Raw genomic sequence first — 22875 nt, 5'->3', positions numbered from 1 at the left:
GCCTATTTTCCACTCGCGCTCCGGCTGTTGTCACTTGGCTTTCTGGCTGGAGCTTGAGGACGCAAGGAGGGTCTGTCACTGGCAGACTCGAGACTGTAGGCACTGCCATGGCCCCTGTGCTCAGTAAGGACTCGGCGGACATCGAGGTACGGACTTCGCCTGGTTCGTCTGTGGTGGCGGGATGGTGGGGGGTGCCCTGCTGGTCGGTGCCGGGGAGGTCCCCGCGGCCACCGCGCCCTGGAGAGTGAGAGACGCGGGAAAGTTTCCCCCGTGGGAGATCTGCGGGGGAGACGGAAGAGCGCGGAGCCAGAGACCCGCGTGGGCAGGCGGGGAGCGAAGGGGAGGACTTTCCGCAACTGGAGGGGGTGCCCTTTGCGTCGGGACCTGTTTACTTCGGAAGAGATTTCAGGAATCATGTCTTGTCCTGCCCTGAATGTCAGTGACTGAAGAAGCACCGGAGTTCCGGAGAGGGGGACTCTAGGGGGTAGGAGCTCCCATTTACACACGTTCTACCCCTTCACCTCCTGTATGTCGTTTCTGGACACCTCTCCACTGCCCCCATCTCCAATAGCCCAATCCTGCTATTTGCAAAGGTGAAGTATAGAAATAAACATCTGTGTGTCAGCTGTAGCAGTCGCCTCTAGCCATAGTATTATTTATGAAATAATTTAACATGGAGAGAGTGGAACAAAGTATTCAGAACATGAAAAATGCAGTGCCCTCAGAAAAACAAATTGTATTTTTCTCTCCTCTCAACGGTTTTTGATTCCCTCTTGCCCTCCGTTTCTGTTAAAAAGAAAAATCATCCTTTTTTTTTTTCTGTAAATAAGGTCCTACCTGAAACGACATGGCATTGCCTTTCTCTCTAGTACCTTAATAGATGCGATGAAAAGGATTTAATTATAAATAGTGATTTTACACATACTGAACCAAGGTCAGCACTTTTGAGCTAAGACAAACTGCTTTTTAGTTTTCTGTTTTGTTTGGGGCTTTTCTTTATTTGAGTCTTCTACTCTGGTAGAAAATTAGGTGTGTGTGTGTGTTTTCTTTAGAAATAAAATTTTCGTTTCGTCAGTCCTTTTGGCGGCTTAAGTAAAAGTTTTGCAAACCACCTGTTTGCAAAATAGCTGCTTTGGCCACATTTTGCCTCTGTAATTGATTGAAGAAACTTTATATTCTGGGAGGAGGTAGTCCTATTTTCTCCAGGTTCCATAACCGTTTGAAAAATCATTTTAGTAACAAGAGCCAAAGTGTATTATGTAGACATCTCTAGTTAGTTTACTTTTGGTTTCTGTTATGGAGAGTTGACTTTTTGATATTGAGCAATATGATATATTTAGCAGATATTTGTTCATCTGTGTGCAGGATAAGAGATACTTGTCTTTTTCTGTATTTCATTTAGGGTAGTTTATTCCTTTTTGGTCCTTGTGACTTTGCCTTAACTTTTTTTTTTTTTTTTACACTAAGTCGAAAAACAAACTTCTGACAGTATTACGGCAGTATTGATTTCAGATATCAGAGTTGTCTTAGGATGGGTGGCTTTTGGCTGTTTAATTTCAGAATGATGTGTTATCTGCTTAACTGATTTCTTTCTCTGCAGTTGTCTTTGAAATCATTTCTTACATTCTACTGAGGAGAAAGATGCCAGTGAAACATTGAATGCCCAGCTTGATTTAATGTATTGTTTCAACTAAGAACATTTAAGAATCACATCCTTTCCACTCCCTCCACTGAATTCAACCTTAGTCCACACGGCCAGTTTGCCTAATACTACTTTTAGTCTAGATTCCTGGTGTTCAAACACCTTCAGCTCTTATGTAGTTCATATGTGCAACACTTTAATCAGTAACATCTTTCATCACTCACAGCACCTTACTTTTCCCTCAAAGTAATACCCGTGATTGATGAGCTGAAACACCATGGGAGAGCATGAAATTAATCATTAAAATATAATGCAGTGAGTAAAAATACATTAAGCCTAGGGGAGCACATTCAAGCATGAATGCCTCAGTTGATCCTCTTGACTCACCAAAGTTCATTTTTGTGTTGAATAATTAGAATGAATTATAAAGGCTCAGTTTTCCATCAAATTTGAATGCTTTTCTTGAACAAATTCATTACAACCATTGTCTAGAGATTGATTTGATTGTGATCATTGTTTTAGCTTCAAATACATGGATAAGCAAGTAATATTTTAAAAATATTGATATGAAGCGGTTAATGAATGTGATAAGAACACATTGATAAATGTGCAAAGTACATGACAATTGTTAAAAGAACAGAAGGTGATAACAACCTACTCTATTAGTAACTGACTTTTCCCTATGAGCTAACTCCAGAACCTCATGTTTCAGTGAAACAACCAAGAAATATCTTTGTTTCTGGGGGAAAAGTTATTGAGGTATATATAAAGGTGCTTTGTGTGCCTACTTCATAATTTCTAGTCTGAATCCAATATGCCATCAGGATTTGAGGGTTAGGAACATGGAAAACAATCAGATCACCAAACTCCATAGCTGGAATATCCATGGACTGGGAGATAGGCAAGGACAGGATGTGTTACTTGGTGATAGGACCTAGCTCATCTACTCAGAATTGTTGTTGTTGTTGTTGTAATCATAGAAGTTGCATGAAAAATCAAGTTTTTTTCAGATATATTAAGGTGGCTCGGAGCCTGGCTTCTGAAACCAACTGCCTCTGATTGAGGTCTAACTTTAAGCTGTGTGTTTGGGCAAGTTACCTACCCTCTCTGAATTGCACATGGAAAATCTGCTAAGGAAAATAATAATAGTAGGGATAATCAACAAATGTCATAAGTTGACAGCATCTTGTTGGAAAAAAAGGGTGACATGTTAAAAAATAAAGATAAGAGAAAAATATATCTTATTCTCAGGAAAATCACTTCCAATGAAATGATTAGCATTTTAAAGTCCATTAATAGTACTTATATGCTTTTAGAAGTTATTTTGCTTTGTGAGCATGCTGTTTGGATACAGTCTGAATTTTGTCAATGATGACTTTAATACAGACTCTCCTGGGATCGTTTCAAAGAAGATTATAATTGGACATTGGTCACTTTCCCAGGCCTCAGCAGTAACTTCACAGTACTTCATTCAGGTTGAATTGACAACCAGTGTATTGTGAATATCTGCACATTTGAAAGGAAATGAGAATTATTTTGAAAGAGTTCTCTTTTGTTCAAGACCTTGTTCCCCTCTACTGGCAAGGATAATGAGAATAGACTTTGAAAGCGTATATCTAAACAAAAATGTATGCAGCTGCAGCAAACTTTTAACTATTTGAATACTAGTAATTTTGATAAATATTTATAGCCAAACCAAGTTGCTATCTGTTACTCTACTGCTCCTGCAGTCACAATCACAAGGCTCATCCCTTGAATTATCAGTTAGTGAATGTTAGAGGGTTATAAACTCAATTCACATTTACCCTGAATGAAAAGGGGATTTTAGTCCATTGTCCACAAAATCAAATGCATTTTGAGTCAAACAGAAATGGTTTCTGAATTGCTGATACTGTGACTTCTATTCATTGAAAAGGTAATTGGGAATTTTCTGTATGATTAACTAGGAAAATGAGATTAAAAATAGCGAATTTGGAAAATAGAAGCATAATGGGAAAGACTTGGAGAAAGTGGACTTTACAAATTTTGCAACAAGAAGAGTCATGGGTTATGAATTGGCAGAGATGGCAAAAAAATTTTCAGAACACCCTTTATCATAATTGCCTTTGCTGCTGGGGAGGAAGAAGGAGAATGGATCCAAAAAAGATAATAAAGATTCCACTTTACAGAAAGCCATGAGTTGTTTATTTATTTAAATGGCTATGTTTTTACTGAATGTCTAAGTAACAGTGATTTCTTTTCTCCTTCCTTTTATTGATTGGGCACTGCAGATCTTATGGACATGTATTCTGAAATAATTAAGACTTTTAAAGCTTTAACTTTTTAAACCTATTTTGTGAGTTAGAGTTGTTGAAAACATGCTTGTACTTCCTACTTTAAGCTGTTTTGTGGGCCATGGTTTTACTTTAAAGTGTTTCTCCTTTCTAAGGAGTTTAGCTGGACAGTAGAAATGTTTCTGATTATCTGATTTGAGGAGTCACTGATTCTAATGGTAGCTTCCTGTAGTTTTAAGGTACTGCATATTTCTATAGTTGAGCGTGTTGATATGTATTTCAGTGCAGTTCTTTAAAATAGAGATGGAGGGTCTCAGTATATTGCCCAGGCTGGCCTTGTCCTCTTGGGCTCAAGCGAACCTTTCAGCTTGGCCCACCAAAGTTCTGGGCAGTTTAAAGAAAAATTCTATCCCTTGAACATGAATTCAGATGAAGAGTTTTGGTAGTTCAATTAAAATCTGTGAGATTAATGACTAATGATGGATCTTGATGGAGGGTGATTTTTAGATTGGATCTGCTTAGTCTTAATGATAGCAAATGATGTTGACTGATTGCTGAATTGTAAAGTGCTGGAATTCAGTAGCCTCCTTTGTTACATTCTATAAGAAAAATTCACTTTAAAAAAGATGAATATTAACAATAAGGAATTGATAAGGACACTAAGAAGATCTAGAGTCAAAATACTGATTCAGTTATGGAAGATCTTTAAGCAATCATACTTTTCTTTAACTATTTGAATACAGCATCTTACTGAACTCTGTATAAACTAGCAACAACACAAGGGCTGAAAGCTGGAACTCCTTACTAGATAGAGATGTCTGATTACTGTGGGAGAATTCTAATAATTAGCATAAATGTAAGTGATGGTTTGGAACACTAAAACTAAAAGACAGTGAGACTGAAAAAAGGTTGTCATAGAAGATCATGACAAAGAAAATCTGATGAGAGATTTGATATAATCCAGGCTTCAATACAGCTAAAGAGGAGATCAAAAAGTAGGATTGGCCAATTTATTTTTTCTGCCTCTCAGCTGTATGGATGCATGACAAATATGTTGCAGAGCCCTTCAGTCCTTAAAACTGTAAAGAAAATTTTATTTTGTTTATATTCTACCTTAATTAAAAATATTTAATAAAGCATTGTAAGATTATACCTTTATCTGTAATTGAGACTTTGATTTTAAAATGTCACATGTTTACCTTCTGGACTTCATTTGCTCATAATCCTCCATATCAAGACAGAAGGTGTTTTTGGCCTCAAATATCAATTGTGTGGGTGTTCACTGATATCCTGGAGCCAATTATACTACTGAGATAACTCTTAATAGGATTATGTCTTTCCTGTGGTTTATAATTATTACTGCTTCCATTGCTTTTAATTAAAATGTTATACTAGTAGATATGAAACATCTGCATTTAAACTCAACATATAACTTTTAGCCAGTTCACCATGAATACATACATATTTATATGTATTGATGTCAGAAATTGAGTACTTTTGTATGAAGTTATTTATTTTGTATTTCCCCAAATCAAGCTTCATTTCATTGTTAGTACAAAAAGAAAACATTGTATTTAAACAGACCTGTGTTAAAATCCTGTCACTATTTTATTTTATTTGTGAGGTCAACTTCTTTCTTGGACTGTCATTTCTTCTTCTGTGAATTGAATTTAATCCTATGTATTTCATGCAATAGCTATAACGATTAATTGGAGTCACATACACAAAATGCTTCAGACAGCATTTGTCACGTAAATATATGCTTTTTAAATTGGTTACACTTATTTTGAATGTTATTACTGCGTCTATCATGTATACTATATAAACATCAATTGGCAAGAATTTGTTTTTACTCCAGTAATCAACTAGTGGTATTGAAGTCTGTTAGAATCTATGAGAAAGGGAAGAGTTAATGAAGTTAAAAGAATTATGAAAGAGGTGCATTGTAGATTCATAAATGTTGCATATATCTATTATGAAAAAGTTACTGAATTAACATTTGTCAATATTATGAGGGAGATTGGGGAGTTTCTGAAATTCAGATCAATTTAAAGAGACTCATTTCATTTCATTTCTGTTTAAAAATATGTTTTTAGTACCGGTTGTACTGCCAGCCCACTGGTGTAATTTTCAGGTGATACAAAGGAACTATATGGCCTAGGTTTTGTTTATACAAGACTATTCACATCTATTACATAGGTTGATAAGATTCAAATCCAGGCTGGCCCCTATCCTTACTTTTTTTTACTGTAACATAAATATGGATTGATTCTTCTGTGTTTTTCTGAGTGTTTTTGGGATTAGGTCAGGGCTAGTGCATAGGTGAAATTTTTTTTTTTTTTTTTTGGCATTCTCATAGAAATGTAGAAGGCAGTTGACATTAATTTTTTCTGAAAAGAAATTCCTACATAATTAAAACAAACCCCTATATTTCCATGTGCTAACTGGAGTAAACTTATCTTCTCTCTAAGCAAACATACTAGCTTCAAAGACAATTTTTTTCTAAACTTTTAAGCATCCCTAAACACACTGCATTTGCTTATAAATAACTCTTTTAGCTCCTAGGAAAGGAAAGAGTTGGTTGGAGATAACCTATTTTGCACCAGGAAAAGGTAAAGTGTGATCTTACCGAGAGATGGCTCATACATTAAACTTTTTATACTAGTTATAATAATTTCATTTCTTTGAGAATTTTACCTTGGCTACGTAACAGCATTTTTGCTAGACTTTACCTCCATCATAATAATTAAAGAGATAATCTGTATCCTTACCTCCCAGGTGCTTGGAAATTGATATCATAAGCACTTATGAATGTCCCCTTGAGGCACTCTTGACTGGGCCACTTTGAAGAAAAATCTCTTCATCAATAATTAATCCCTGAGGGCCACTTCTCAGGGGACCCACACAAGATTACATGTCAACTCCTGGCCTGATTTATATAGGAGGTGATCATGATGAAGCCCTGACTGCACTTCCTCCTCCCCCCATGTTTTATCCCTGACCTCTCTCTGCTGGTTCTCCTCCGCCTCCACCCCTCAAAACCCCCAGCACTTTTACTGCTCTCCAAAAACTTTATCCTCCAGCTTACAACTCAGTGTACCTACCCAAGATTGACTCACCAGGTAGATCTTAATCTTTATGAAATTCTTTAAGACTGACATGAAAAATTGTAGTATGATAAAATTTATAAAAATGTTACCATGTGTAATGAAAAGGTCATGTGAAAATTGCCAGCAAAATAGTACAATGTATATTTACTATTTGTCAATTAAAATAAGTACATTTCCCAAGATACAGGATAAGCCTGGGGATAATTTTTCTTCATGACATAGATGCTTTGCCCTCTGACCTTGTGGGAATCATTCAGCCACTGTGAAGAGTTTGCTGATTCTTCAGTGAGTTTGCTATTGATGAGTCTTTTAAGGATGGTTTGAAATAAAACATGACAATGGTGAAATTGTTTGGAAATGTGACCTGGTGTGTGATCATAATAAAGAAATGCAGAGATCTTAGCTCCTCAATTTACAAACTTGGTAGGTCTGAGTGTACTATTTATACCAGCTATATGAATTTGATGTACTTATTCACCTGATTTTAAACTTTTTAAATGTCTTCTTGCTGCCTTTTCTTTTTTAATCTAATGAACAAGCTAAATCTAAATTTCACCTGAGAATACAAGAAAAGTTCAATCCTACTTTATATGGCTGGAGTTCTGTGTAAGGGTGATCTGGAATTAATAAATTTACATTTTGTATGTTTTGGATTATGCTGTCTTTAACTAGAAATTAATACCAGAGATTCAAAAAAAGGAGATGGGACTCTATGCCAGTTTCTTCAGTGTGTTTGTTGATTGATGATTGTAGATGAAAACCATGGCATAAGCAATGGGGTCCCCAGAATTCAAGCTATACTAATCTGACTCCTTGTGCCACAGTGGACCTGAGAGCTTTGCGGGGCCTTTTTTCAGATGTTTCTCTATGCCAAATATTGAAGAGTGCTGGGGTACAAATTTAAACTTCTTTACAGTTCAGAGAAGAAAGGCATTCAGCTCCCCTAGCGCTAACGCGTGTCACCATTCACCACAAAATGTTCATTCCTGTTAACTTTTAGTGTAACCTTAGTGTAATAAAGGTGTTAACTTTTATTATGCTTTATTTCCCCGATTTGATTTTTAAATTATTTTTCATGATTATTACAGAAGATTTAAAAAATGCAGAAAACTAAAATCAAAAATTGACCCCAAAAGTATATAGTCATCCCACTCAAGTCATCCGTGTAATATTGTTGTTTTCTTTCCTGTGCACGAGGTAATTTTTCCCTAAATACTTTTAGTCATACATAATTTTATATTTGTTTTCTTGTCCTATCAAAAGCATTTCCTCGCATTCTTATTAACTTCAGTTTTAAGTCGCAGCATAACATTGCTTGTGGGCGGAGATATCAAAATGTATTCAAGTCTCCCTTTTATTATGAGGCATTTACCTTGTTTTTTAGTAGTCAGTTATTAAGAACAATGTTTAAGCACATTTTTTTTTTTTTTATTTGCTTAAAGCGTTGTGCTGGAAATACACTTGAGAGTGTTGACTCACTGATATATAGTGCATTTCGGTTCTGCCCTTCTCACCTGTGTGCTTCAACTGAATTAAGTGTCTTTAAAAATATGTTTTAAAAAAGGAAAAGGGGGCCACTTTGGGGTGCAAAGACAGAAAGGGCAAAATAGAAATGGAACCAACTTATTCATTTGCCTCATCTTCCCAACACTGAATCTAGGTAACAGAACAGGCAGGCATCTGGATATAGTTCCTTTTGATATGGATGTGATTTCCTTTTAACTCAGGGCTGATAATAGCATTTCTTTCTAGAGAATGGCTTGACAGCCTGCATGGTTCCTTGTTTCTTCTGCCCTGGAGAAAAGGAAGAGTAAGGTTGAGCCTCAGGTTGTTATCTTGGATGGAACATTCATAAATCTCAGATTGTTGTTGTGAATGGATAAATCTCAGGTTGTTATCTAGAATGAGTAAATGTAATACTAACTGCAGCTGTCTCATCATGTGATGAAAACTTTTATATTATCCCAGCCTTCCCACCCTCACCCCAAGAACAGACCACTCTGGCAGACCAGATTCTCAAAGAATTATTTTATCCTAGCCTGCCTTTATTTTAGAAGTATGGGTTGTCATGTGTGTGCATGTGCATATGCACAAGCATGTGTGTGTACATTTTCCTTTTTTTCCTTCCTGTATTCAGAGAAGAAAGGGTCCATGAGTGTAACTACTTTTGACTCAACACTTTTTTCTCCCACATACAAATTAAATGAAGCAAAACATACTTCTTCCTCCGCTGTGTTATCCAAAGTGACTATTGATTTTTGCTACATTTTAAAGCTAAAGTTTACTTGCAGCCCAAACTCCAGACATTGGTATGCTCAAGGCTCCCTCTTTTCCGAAAGAGATAAAAACATTTGCAGAGAAAAATTGGTATGTGGCTCATGAAAATGACTGCCCATCACCCCTTCCATTCCAAGACTGGACAGTAAGAAACAAAACTTAAACATCCTTTATACCTAAGATCACAATATTATAGGATCCTAGAAGGGAATCATCAATGGTAGGTATGACTGCTTTAAGGATTTGAAATATTTTCAAGTTGATGTCTACATGGTACTACTAATTCATAGAACTGCTAGTAGCTGTATGAGTATGTATAAAATGATACCCTTTCAAGTGTTAATAAGAATTATGTTTTTTTAAAATAAACAATTAGGTGAAAATTTTGTCTGATTGGTTTAATTTGCATTTGTTTGAATATTGGTAAATTTTAAACATTTTTTCCACATTTTAAAATATTTTGAGTTTTCTTTTAAACAAATTATTTTTTAACAATATTTTAATGTAAGAGTAAAATAAGAAAAAAAGTAAATAAAGATACAGGTAAGAAAAGTAGAAGTATAACAAATTTTAAGAAAACTAGATGCTAATGTGTCATAAAATCACAACAAAATAAATGTTATGTTGGAAACATAAAATCTACCCAAACTAACCTCAGATAAATTCAGAAACAGCAGTAGACTGATAATCTCAGTCCCTTATAATATTTATTGATAATGAGTAATAGATAATTAATATTTATTCTGATTATGATGAAAGGACAGCATAGATTTGTGGTTAAGAGTATAGGCTCTGGGCCGGGAGCGGTGGCTCAAGCCTGGAATCCCAGCACTTTGGGAGGCCGAGACGGGCGGATCACGAGGTCAGGAGATCGAGACCATCGTGGCTAACATGGTGAAACCGCGTCTCTACTAAAAATACAAAAATCTAGCCGGGTGAGGTGGCGGGCGCCTGTAGTCCCAGCTACTCGGGAGGCTGAGGCAGGAGAATGGCGTGAACCTGGGAGGCGGAGCTTGTGGTGAGCTGAGATCCGGCCACTGCACTCCAGCCTGGGCGACAGAGCAAGACTCCGTCTCGAAAAAAAAAAAAAAAAAGAGTATGGGCTCTGGAATTAGAGTGGTAATGTTCACATCCTAGCTCTGCCAGTTACTAGTTTTGACCTTGGCAAATAACTTAAACATTTTATGTTTCAGTTTCCTCATTGTAAAAGTGGGGATAGAAATCATACCTACGTTACAGGATTGTTGTGTAGTTGAAGAAAATACTATAGATTCGTCCTTTTTAATAGTTCTAGCGTGTGGCAAGTATGCAATTAATATTAAGTATTAAATTATTAATAATAGCTACCACCTGTTGTTTTGACTTCAGTGACTTTTTTATCTCTTTGATAATATGTTATTTTAGTCTTCTTTAAAACACAGAAACCTTACACTCTTTTTTTTTTTAATCTAAAATATTAGTTTTTTCCTAATGTGCTAGGCACTGGTCTAGATGTTGGAAACACATTTTCAAACAACATGGAAAAGAATTCTACAGTCAATAAAATTGCATGCTAATGGAGGAACAATAGTAAGAAAAAGATTCTTTAATTTACAGTAATTTCAGATAATTCATGAGCTTTTGTAAAAATAAACGAAGAAAATGTGATGCAGAATGGCTAGTAGGGTCTTTTTTTACATGGTAGTCAGAGAAGGCCTCCCTGTGGAGGTGACATTTGAACTGAAATCTAGAAGATCATAAGAAGTCTACTAGGAGCTTTTGATGAAAAATGAAAGTAAATCAAAGAGGCAGGATTGAACTTAGTCTGGTAAACAAAAAGAAGTAACAGGTGGGGGGGACACAAATGTAGTATGTAATGGCATTCAGTTTGAAATCACTATTGGATAGCACAGTCAAGATATCACATAGGCAGCTGAGAGTAAGCTTTTAGAGGTCTGTAAAGAAGCCATAGCTGGGGATAGAAACTGAGGAATTACTGACATAAAGATGTATTTAAAGTCTTTAATACTTACAGACAGCGTAGCTCCACAAGGGACTGAGGACTTTAGGCATTGAGAAGAGGAGAAGATAGTCAAAAAACCAAGGAAGGAGGAAGGATGTGTGTGTAGTCAACTTTCTTATCTGCTGTTGGGAGGGTAAGTTGAGGGCATAAAGATTTGTTTTAACTTGTTAACATTGAAAAAGTGTGAGCTTGACAATAGCCACTGGGGAAAGAAGCCTAATAAAAATGGTTTGAGAAGAAAATTGAATATGAGGAAGTAAGACAATGGCATTGGGAAATGCTAGAGAAATGTTTTCCTGTAAAGGGGAACAGAAAATAGGGAAGTAGTTGGAGAGGGATAACAGAGCACGTATATATGTTAAGGGAAGAGTTGCCGTAGGGAAACTAGAGTTGAAGGACATAGAGGGGATAATTATTTGTATAAAGGGATTCTTTTGGTGAGAGGAAACAGGATTGATAATATAAGTTTTAGAATGGGTGGTGAGACAGAGAGGTGACACATTGGGTGGGGAACAATAAATAAGTTCCCTCTTCTGATGGATGGTTTTAATTTTCTCAGTAAGAGTATGAAGCAGAATTTCCAACTGAAGGTGAGAGGAAAACAGGCTGTAAAATTTTGAAGAACAGGTGAAAGTATGAATAGATTTTCTGGAAAGTAGGATAATGAAAATAATAAGGAAGTATAGAAGTGTAGTAGGATTATTAGGCAGTATTTGTTTTCTACTTGATACTTGCAGTCAAGAATTGAAGATGAGAGCAGTGAACATAATTGTGGATTGTTCTCCATCCACTTTTCACTGCTTGGGTTCAGGCAGAGAAGATGTAAAGAGATAGGTTTAAGTGGATTAGTTTTGCTTGAGCAACAAAGTTGGAGTGAGAGAAGAATAGGGAATTAAGGATGTTGTGAAGAAGTCATAACATTGTATCCTGGAAGCTGATCTGAGGGAAGTCAGCATAGGAGAGTGAGAGGACTACTGAAAACACCAGTGATATGCTCCATGGATTGATGGTTTCAGTAAGGTCAGATAATTCTTGGAAAGTGGAATGTTGTTGGAGGTAAAGATTGGAGTGGTATGTTTGAAAGAAAACTTTTAGAGGTAGTGCGATAATCATGGTAAAGTCAAGACTATAACCAAGGGTGATGGTGGCTGCAATGGGGTGGAAAAACAAGAATTATTGGTGGTGAGATGGTGAGTAAAAAGAGGCAGGTGCTAAATGAGCCAAGAGTCTGTTGAAGTCACTAAGACTGGTGTACAAAATAGAGTGGAGTTGAAGACATAGAGAATTAGGTGTTAAATTCTCACTGAATTTGGGTAGAGAGTGTGGCGGCAACCCCCTTGGGTTGGTAGATGACAGAAGCACTGAGTTATAGGGAGTAGAACACAGAGGAAATATGATGGGGAGACACATAAGCAAGGACAGCCAGGCCAGGTATGGTGACTCACCGCCTGGAATCCCAGCACTTTGGGAGGCCAAGTGGGGTGGATTGTTTGAGCTCAGGAGTTCAAGACCAGCCCAGGCAATAGGGCAAAACCCCATCTCTACAACACACGCACACAAATTAGCTTGGTGTGGTGGTGGTGTGTGCCTGTAATTCTGCCTACTTGGGAGGCTGGGGTGGGCGGGTTGCTTGAGCCTGGGAGTTGGAAGCTGCAGTGAGCCATGATTGCACCACTGCCCTCCAGCTTGGGCAACAGAATGACGCCTTGTCTCCAAAAAGAAAGAGAGGAAAAATATGCAACGATAGCCATATGACTATGGAGACAGTGACTGGAGTGACGGATCAACCAGCCAGAGGATAACAAGGATTGCCAGAACCTAGAAGAGGCAACAAAAGAATTCTCCCCTACAGATTTCAAAGAAAATATGGCAAGGTTGACACCTTTACTTTAGACTTCTAGACTTGAGAATGGGTGAGGCCATAAATTTCTATTTTAAGCCACTAAGTTTATGTAATTTTTTTTTAATGGCAGCCTAAGAAAATGAATGCAAATTTTGATGTGAACTGCAAAGGAGCTGGGATATTTGTGGAAGGAAGAAAGGAAGGAAAGAACGAAAGAGGAAGGACAAAGAATGTAAGGAAGGAAAGGAGGAGGAAGCAGGGGAGGACCTCAGATACTTTGATAGTAGGAACAAATGAGACTGGGGATAACTAACATTTGTTAGAGACAGTATTTATTAAATTCAAATTTGTAGTTTAAGGAAGTAATTGGGGTTGACTATTCCTAAATATGAAGAGTCCTAAATATGCTATTAAAGTCCTAGTTCCCTAGTTCTGGCACTTTTGAGCTTTGTGAACTTAAGCTTATTTCCCCAGCTATAAAATGGAAATCATGATCCTTGTTCTGTTTATCTTACAGTGTTGTTGTTTGGAAGAAATACATTAAGAATAAATGCAAATGTAAGCTGTTATTATCATGAAGTTGCTTAATTTACAGATATGCACAGTCCTTACACGAAGGGAAAAGATGTTTGTTATTAAATATGGAAAAGAACCAAGTAGATAATTTTTAAAAACCCACACTAAAAATTAAACACAGTAGTTCCCCTTCATCCAATTTTTGCTTTTTGTAGTTTTAGGTCTGAAAATATTAAACGTAAAATTCCAGAAATAAATAATTCATAAGTTTTAAATTGCACGATTTTGGGTATTGTGATGAAATCTTGCATTGTCCTGCTCCTTCCTGCCCAGCCCATGACTCATTGCTTTGTCCAGCAATGAGCTTACACACTGTGTAAGCTCCCTGCCTGCTAGTCACTTAGTAACCATCCTAGTTCTCAGATGACTGTGGCAATATTGGAGTCCTTTGTGTTCAAGAAACTCGTATTTTACTTAATAATGGCTCTAGAGTGCAAGAGTAGTGATGGAGGCACTTCATATATGCCAAAGAGAAGCAGTAAAGTGCTTCCTTAAGTGAAAAGGTGAAAGTTCTTGACTTAAGGAAGGATATAGAGTTTGCCAAGATCTTTGGTAAGAATGAATCTTCTGTCCCTGAAGTTGTGAAGAAGGAAAAAGAAATTCTTGCTAGTTCTGCAGTTGTACCACAGGCTGTAAAAGTTACAGCTGCAGTTCGTGAGAAGTGCTCGGTTACAATGGAAAAAGCGTTGAAAACAAATATATATATGTAGGGTTCAGTCCTATCTGCAGTTTCAGACATCCACTTGGGGAGTCTTGGAACATATCCCTGTGGATTAGGGTGGACTCTTTTATATATTTTTCCAAAGTTTAACTTACCAACAAGACATATTATTCAGTCATTCAATTTTATAAGTAATTTTTAAGTACTTGCTGTATCTTGGGAACTATATTAAGAACCATTTAGAGTCTGGTTGGAAAGATAAATGCATCTCCTCTAAATGTGCTTTTGATACAGAACAGAAGATGAGGCAAATTTACCAAGAATTATATATCAAGAGAGAAAGTCCTAAGTACTTGGGGATGATGATTTGGAATTATGGTGTAAGAGTTAAAATATGCATGTTATAAATTCACATTCATGCAACTTAATAATTCAGTTTTACACCATTATTTAGATTATATTTAATAAATGATAAAGAAATTCATATAAGTTCTGTTACAGTTGCCCTTTACCTCAATATCCAGTAATTTAGGGGCCAGAAAATGAATTAGGTGATCACTTTCCAAGGACAGGTGGAGGAAGGCTGTCCTGGCTGAAATGGGTCAGGTGTGAGGCAGGTGTAAGTACAGGAGCTGGCAGAGTTAGAGTTAATAGGGATCATTGTGGATCTATGCACTCAGAGCATTTTTTTTTTTCTTGTACAGAGCATTTTTTTTTTCTGTTGTTCCTTACTTAAGAATATGTTTCCAATCTTAGGAAGATATATCAGTTTCAGAAATGGTGAAACCAAGGACAAAGAAAGGTTAAATGGTTTGATTAAAGTCAGTAGTGAACTGAAAACTAAAATCTATGAATATGAGCTCAGTTTTACATTGCTGTTTATTCAGACATTAAAATACATGACATGAAAATTAGGAATCATAGAGGTATAGTAGTGGGAAGTCCTTCAAAAGTTACCTCATTTTTCCTGACCGTATGCATTCACTGAGTTTCTCAATAAGATGTTTAATATTCGGTTCTTCAAGGAGTCCTTCACATGTGTAAATGAAGCAAGGTATGAATGGCGTCTAATCCACAGGCCAGATGGTTGCAATGGAGGGAGTTGATGAGATATCATCAATCACTTCCCTACATCATGTCAAATGACCAGTTTTGTCCTTTGCCAGGCTACTTTGGCGGCTGACGGGACAGAATCTTTATTTGTTGGGGAAATTTGGAAAAAGAAATAGGCAAAATGAATTACCGGCTTGGAATTGGTTTTGGGATTCTATATCGTGTTTTCTTTTCTTAAGTCTGTATACATTTAGATGTGTTATAAAACTGATTCACTGGAGCCCTTGACTGAAGGACATTTTTCTTTCTACTTTATAACGATAATGATGTCACTGTCAAGACAACCAGTTCATATTGAGGACTAAAAAAATATAATGACAAGGGTATGATCTAAGGTTAATTTTATATTAGCCTAACCCTTGCTCCCTTTTCATCCTTACCCCTGTATAATTTTGAATTAATTATACTACAGGAACAAATAGTTAGAGGTGCATATTGGGTAATTATAATTTGCACTACAGTGTTTGAAACAAAGCATTTCTAGTCTAGTTCTCAGTTAATCTGAAAGTGAAATAAATCCAGGATCTGTGACATTCTTTATCAATTCTGAAATAGTATACTTCCATAAAACATATATTGGGCTTAAAAATAAATATAAATTTAGGTTTGGTAGCTTTAGTCGTTTAAGTCAACTTTCCTGGAGAAATTAAATTACATTGACTATGCAAGTGCCCATGTTATTACTCGAGATCAGTAGTGCCTTTTAATACCCATGGCAACTGATTTGGATTGATATAGAGTTTTGAATACAAACTGTAAAGGAGTAATAACAACTTTCAATACGTTCTTAGTTGAAAAATACCCCTATTATGACAGATGGATTAACAAGAGAAAAATAAACAAGTTGATTAACACGTATATTTCACAACTACATGGGAGATACCCAGAGAATGAGTTACTTTTCCCAGAAGTGGTTTTGAAATAGCACCTTCAACAAAGAACAGTACATTTTTAGAGAAATGAAAAGACAAAGGATGGCAATTTGAGGAGAAGGCAAATACATGGCAGACAAAAGTTAGTAAAACTTGTTAATATAAATTCCTCTGGTACTGTTACTAGGCTGATAATGGTCTAAAACTGTCTTTGGTGGTTAATCTTTTTTCTTCCTGGTAGAGAGGGGCACAGGATACCATTTTCTTTGTAAATCTATCTCCTGCTTTTAGACAGATAAAGGGAGGGCAGAGAGCTCTCCTGTGTTTCTTCTTAACTGCCTTCAGTGCAATAACCCTTCATATTTTGGGAAGGTATATTCTGGTCTCCCACACTTCCATTATGATTAAGATACTGTCACTGAAATGTTATGATTACCTTGCCACTTGGTGGATCCTGTGTAATCATTTCTGAATTATTCCATTGTTTTAATAATGACATCTTTAAGCGTGTTTAATTTCCATCATGATAGTACATGCGTATCTTAAACATTTAAAAATAAATAAACAACTTTAAGGAATAGTAGTTCTATTCCTCCCAGTGACATGATGGTAAACTAGTAAATGGGAGTTGGGGGAGGGATGGTGCAGAGAAGGGACATCCTGATTTGTAGCCCTTCCTGATCATTCTGGGGTAACTGCAGCCTCTGTTGCTGATTTTAAGTCCTCCCTAAGAATATGGAGTTGGAAATAGATGTTAACTATCCTCTCTCCAGTGCCCACTGGGTCTAGCTTTCTCCTCACACCTTTCCATCTTCTCTCATTTCCCTTTCTAGAAGCAACACTTTAGCTATTTCTCTTTTAATTCATTTGCTAGTAAAATTCAAATTTTTATTCAGCCGTCAGATTTTTGGACAGTTAAACTGTTGTTGTTGGCCATTTGCCTAGCAGTCTTGGAAAGGCAGCTTTATAAAAGGCTGCCTAAAGTTTGAATTAACATTTTAAAACTCTAGATATTTGGATTTCGTAGTTCCTCTTGTATAGTTTGAAGTAATTTAAAATTACCAAATAGTGGGCCTGAACGTGAAAAAAGATGAATTATAAGATAGTATCAAGAAAATTTTCCAAGGAATAGCTTTAAAAAGATACTATTGATACTAAACATATTTATATGTTAATACATAATCAATAACCAGGACATTTCCTCATCCTTGTCCATTTTAGATATTACTTTGCTAGACCAACATGTTTTGCTCATTTCAAGAGTCTGGTTATGGCAAAAACTCGAATTTGGAATTGATAGGCAGAACTGATCCATAAATTGTGAGAAACACCATTTACATATATTTCTAAAAATTCTCACAGGCTTCATCCAGCTCTATAACCTGCATTTTAGGGGGTTATCATTCATTTACATTAAAACTTTTAAAAATAAAAATGCATTATGTTCAGTAAAACAAATTTTAAAGCAAAAGAAATCGAAGCTATTTCATTCTTTGTGATATTGTTAAACATAGATTGTTTCTAATTCTTTAAGTTTTAATTTTGCCTCATAGTAAATACTATGAGATGTATTAATTATCAAGTCTTTTCTTAAATCTTAACAAGTGTGTAAATATTATGAATGTTGCTCACAACCCATACTGTTTGTAATTAATTGGCAAACTTGTTAATTTCCATCACAGAAGTCTTCTATTAAGTCAAATTCTCTTCCATGCCAGCCCAATAACCTTAATTATGATGTAATATTTATCACCCTTTGGAGTAATGTTTGTATCTTTGAGTAAGTTTTAAGTGTTAGGAAGGTTTAAAGAAAGCATGGAACTGTGCAGTGATGGGAGGTGCCTCTTTTTAAACACCTAGAAGTTATTGCAGTTATTTAGATTGAAATGGAAAATAATAGCTGATTGTTTCCTAGTGGTATGCTCCATTTAAGAAAAGTCTTAAAAGATAGATTGTTGTGTGTAGCATGCTCCTTTTACAAAATATTCTATGAATAAAATAATAAAGAAATATCATTAGAAACTGAATGTTACTAATTTAATGAAATTACCACTTATTATGTAGCAACATACCCATGCTTTAAATTTATTTTCAGTCTGAATTGGTAAAATGACAGAGAAAGTGTAGGAAGCATTGTATTACAGTGATGATGATAATTTACTTACCTTTGAGATGAAGAATATTTCAGTGGAAGCAGCAAACTTAGTGATTAAAGAATTACTTGACATATAAGGATCATGTAATATTTCCTATGGAAATAAAAGAAATCCATGTTACCCAGTAAATCTGAAACACTGAACTTCTGACCTCTTAGGCCTCTCACTGGTCTATATTATTTATACATATTCTAATTCTTGCTCTTACGCTACTTTCCTATATGGTTTCTTATCAGAAGTAGGCTCATAGGCAATGTAAAGTCATGGATAATTCAAAATATTCGGGAGCCTTGTTGTAGTGATATTTTCGTGTGAATGTGCTGATGTGATAGAGTTAGGAGACTTGGTTCTAATCTTGACTCAGTCTTTAATGTGGGTTGTTCTTTTACTTCACTAGGTGCATCTGTGATAGAGGTCCCTTGTGGCTCTTACACTCTAAGGAGATGCAATTCAATTGATTGCAAGTCTCTGTATTTATGCCTTATGTAAGTTCCTGGAGATTCTGAGACGGGTGATAGCTAGTCATCATACTCAGTAAGCTGAAAGGCTAGTGGGGCAGACAGGCATATAAGCAGAGAATTTTAGACTGTGTGGATTTCAATTGGAATACAAGAATTCAAGGTTTTAATAATATATGTAAAGTATTTTATAAATTTATAAATATTAAACCCAGAATTTCTATTTTAATGGAAGTAGAATTACCTGACATTTCTGAATAGTAAATGTATTTTTGATACCAGAGCCTCTTATTTTTTTACAATTAAAGAAAAATCTTAGCTTTTTAGACAAGATGTCTGAACTTAATTACAATCCAGCAATTAATTGAAAGGCACTGGAGACGTGCTGTATTTCACTGTCAGTTTTTTGTTGTTGTTGCTGCTTATATGTCATTTGTAAGATGACACCAATATTCAAGTGATGAGCCAAACAGCACTAAATATTTTTTTCCTAAGCCAGTTTTCTATCCCAACTTTTATTTTCTGTGGATACTATTCCCCTTATACTCACAAATTGTTGATATGGGGGGTGTATTTACTTTTCTGTCGCTTTACAACCTATACTCATTGTCATCAATTCCTGCTAGAGCTTCCTTAACAATATTTCTGTGGTTTGTCTCTTTCTTTTCATTTCAAGTAACACTATATAACCAATGTGTACCAGGAAGTTTGGTATATATTGTGGCTTAATCAGCAGATAATAGACTTTCTTTTAAGTCTGACTTATTTCAGGTCTTGTTTCTGTAGTTATCTGCACCAGCGCAAAACTGATTTCAGTATTTACAGTGAATATGCAGCAATCCTTGAGTTACTACATTAAAGGTAAAATTAAACTAACATTAGCTGCTCATAGAAGTACAGAGTAGTGAATAACAGTCCATAATCTGAAGCCAAAATATGTGGGTTAAGAATATCTGCTACTTCCTGGGGAAGTTACTCAATCTCCTTGTGATTTTTTTCTCATTTGTAAACTGGCAATAATAATACTAATGTCATATTGTGAAGGTCGACTTGAAAAACACTTGAAGGGGTGCCTGGCATACTATAAACTCTCATTCAACATCAGGTATTACCAAGCAGTCGTCTGATACAGGAACATTAAAACAATGTGTCTAACTTATTTTTTTCAAATAAAAGACATTATAAAATTTTGAGAAAGCAGCTAAACTGTCTTATTGTTGAAGTATATATTAGACTGAGAACACATCCAGAAATTAAGTTAGAATATTGATAGAGATAGGGTGTTTTGCATGGTATATCATGGGAGCACAGAAATGTGTTATGTATTATGGCGTGATAGGGATTTACCAATAGGTTGGAAGTGTGGGTTTTGGGGAGGGAGTTGTGTGCATAGGAGATTTTCAAAAAACAGTTTACAGAGGAGCATTGGATATATTTTATTCACATCATTATGCTATATTGTAAAAAAATTATGTCAGTTAAAATGGAGAAACCTATTAGCAGTCAATGAATGGAGATGAAAATGAATTACTTTTTTTTGTGCTGGCACAATACAATTTCCATTGATCATTCTTTGAAATGAGTAATTTTTGGCTTAGGATTTTTGACATTTTGATGGATTTCAAGAAAAATACTTAAACTGATGTGATTTCCCACTTGTCTTTTAAATACATAAGCCAAATGCTTTTATTTTGAAGTTTTTATGCACCCTGGTTCTGAATATTTTGCCTTGTTGATTGGACTGTCAGTGTTTCCCATACCTAGTTGGCCACCAGAATCACCTTGGGTACTGTAAAAACCAGGTGTTGGGGTATAACATGGAAAAAATTGCTAAAAGTAGCTTAAACAAGGCAAAACTTTATTTATTCCTCATGTAAAAGAAGTCCAGAGATACATACTAGAGTGCGTGTAGCACCTTTTTGTTGTCAACAGATTTCTGTCTTTCCATTCTGGTATCAAGTTCACCTCTTTGTTGAAGTTAGAAGCTAGAGCTCCAAAAGCAGAGAAAAACAGAAAAACCAAGGTATACCTCTCTCTTTAATGAGACTCCCACTCAGGATTGGAGCAACTCTGGCCTGTCAGGTTAATTCTTTCCTGTACATGTTTCCACCTGAAGCTACAAAAAAAACCCAAAATATATGAAACAATTGTTTTTAAGATACTGGCTATCAGGCATTGAAATAGAGTGTTCCCTGAGAAATATAAACAAATAAAGGGAACCCTAATATTTTTCTAGTTTATCCTCTTGAGAGAGTTTATAGGTTGAAACTCAGGACAGGGAAACTACACAAAGCCTGGTGGAATCCCTCAATTGGAGAGAGAGAGCTGAAAATCTCGGGAGACCAAGGAAGCTAGAGTTTATAGAACAGAGCAACAGAGAAGTGAGAGCTGCTCAGAAAGAAACCTGGAGATCTGCAGAGGGTTCCCCTTGAGTACTCCACCGAGTAATGATTAGCATACGCATGAGGGAAAATGACCCATGGCTACGTAAAGAACAGTCTGACAGAACTAGCACTCACATGGGTCTGGGAATAATGCCTCCTCCCACCAGCCAGCCTGGAAAACTTCATGATTCATAGGACATTGCGTAATCAGATGTGTTTTTTTGCCTCAGTAGTGAGAAATAATTAGCCCCAGAGCAAATGCTGCTTGATTCCCACCTCGTAAAGCTTAAAACCAAGACCTGAGAGGATCAAATCATTTTCAAATAATTCAACTATGTCCTAGAACAAAACTCAAAAATATTTATAGGAATACAAAAATATCATGTACCCAATATGGTAAAATTCACAATGTCTATCAACCAATTAAAAATAACCAGGCATGAAAGGATGTAGGAAAATACCACCCATAATGAGGATAATAATTAATGTATCAGAACAAATCCAAAGCTGACACAGATGTCAAATTAGCAGAGAACATTAAAACTGTCATTAAAACTGTATTCTATATGTTCAAAAAATGAAGTAGAGGTGTGCAAAATAGATAGGAGACCCAAATTGAACTTCTAAAGATGGCAGCTGTAAGGAGATGAAAAACATGGATAATATTAAAGACAGATTAGACATTGCAGAAGAAAAGATAGTTAACTTGAGGACACAGCAATAAAACCTGTAAAATGACACACACAGAGAGAAGAAAAATGAAAAGAGTATCAGTGAGCTGTGGAACAACTTTGAGTGGCCTCATATACATGTAAATAGAATTTCCCCAAAGAGGTGAGAGTGAAGCAGTGGGAGGACGGAAGAAGAAACTATTTGTAAAAATGAATTCGTAAACCAAGAAGCCTAATGAAACCTCAGAGAAGGAATATGAAGAAAACGACACCGAGGCACATCATAATCAAATTGGTCAAAACTAGTGAAAGAGTTTATCTTCAGAGCAGCCAGAAGAAAAAAACAGGTGTACTGGATACAGAAGAACAAAGACAAAGCAATAGCAGATTTCTTGTTGGAAATAATGCCAGTGAGAAGACATTTAAAGTCTCAGGGAACAAAAACTTTCAATGTAGAATTCTATTACCCAGTGAAATTAGCGTTCAAAAACCAAGGCAAAGTAGAGACTTTTTCAGGCATACAAAAGTTGCAAATATTTATAAGCAGCAGACCCGCATTACAAGAAGTGTTAAAGGAAATCATATCCTTCAGGCAAAAGGAAACAATAGTAGGTAAAAATAGGGGTTTGCACCAAGGATTACATAACTGCAACAATGGTAACTACATAGGTGGATATATGATTTTTACTTACTATTTAAATCTCTTTAAGAGAACTGGTCATTTAAATTAAACAGTAAAGTATGGGATTTATAACACATATGCGAGTAAAATACTATATGGATAATCTTTGAAGACATTATGCTAAGTGAAAGAAAGCATTTACAGAAAACCACATA

At 35.9% G+C, this 22875-nt stretch overlaps 1 protein-coding gene across 3 annotated transcripts in view; it reads left to right on the top strand.

The window, feature by feature from the left end:
* Nucleotides 1–6: 6 nt before the first annotated feature.
* The window catches only part of DPYD (dihydropyrimidine dehydrogenase), an 861792-nt gene continuing 838923 nt past the window's right edge, over nucleotides 7–22875 (top strand). For all 3 annotated transcript variants that reach the window (XR_001003717.1, XM_011959403.1, XM_011959404.1), the window contains exon 1: nucleotides 7–146. Coding sequence is in view for 2 of the 3 variants with exons in the window: in XM_011959403.1 (XP_011814793.1) it covers nucleotides 108–146 (39 nt within the window). In the remaining variant the exon portion in view is untranslated. The remainder of the gene's footprint in view (nucleotides 147–22875) is intronic.

Source organism: Colobus angolensis, unplaced genomic scaffold, assembly GCF_000951035.1.
Source record: "Colobus angolensis palliatus isolate OR3802 unplaced genomic scaffold, Cang.pa_1.0 Scaffold491, whole genome shotgun sequence".
NCBI classification, from domain to species: domain Eukaryota; kingdom Metazoa; phylum Chordata; class Mammalia; order Primates; family Cercopithecidae; genus Colobus; species Colobus angolensis.
Note: the sequence above shows the minus strand (reverse complement) of the source record. Positions and strands in the feature narration are given on the sequence as shown.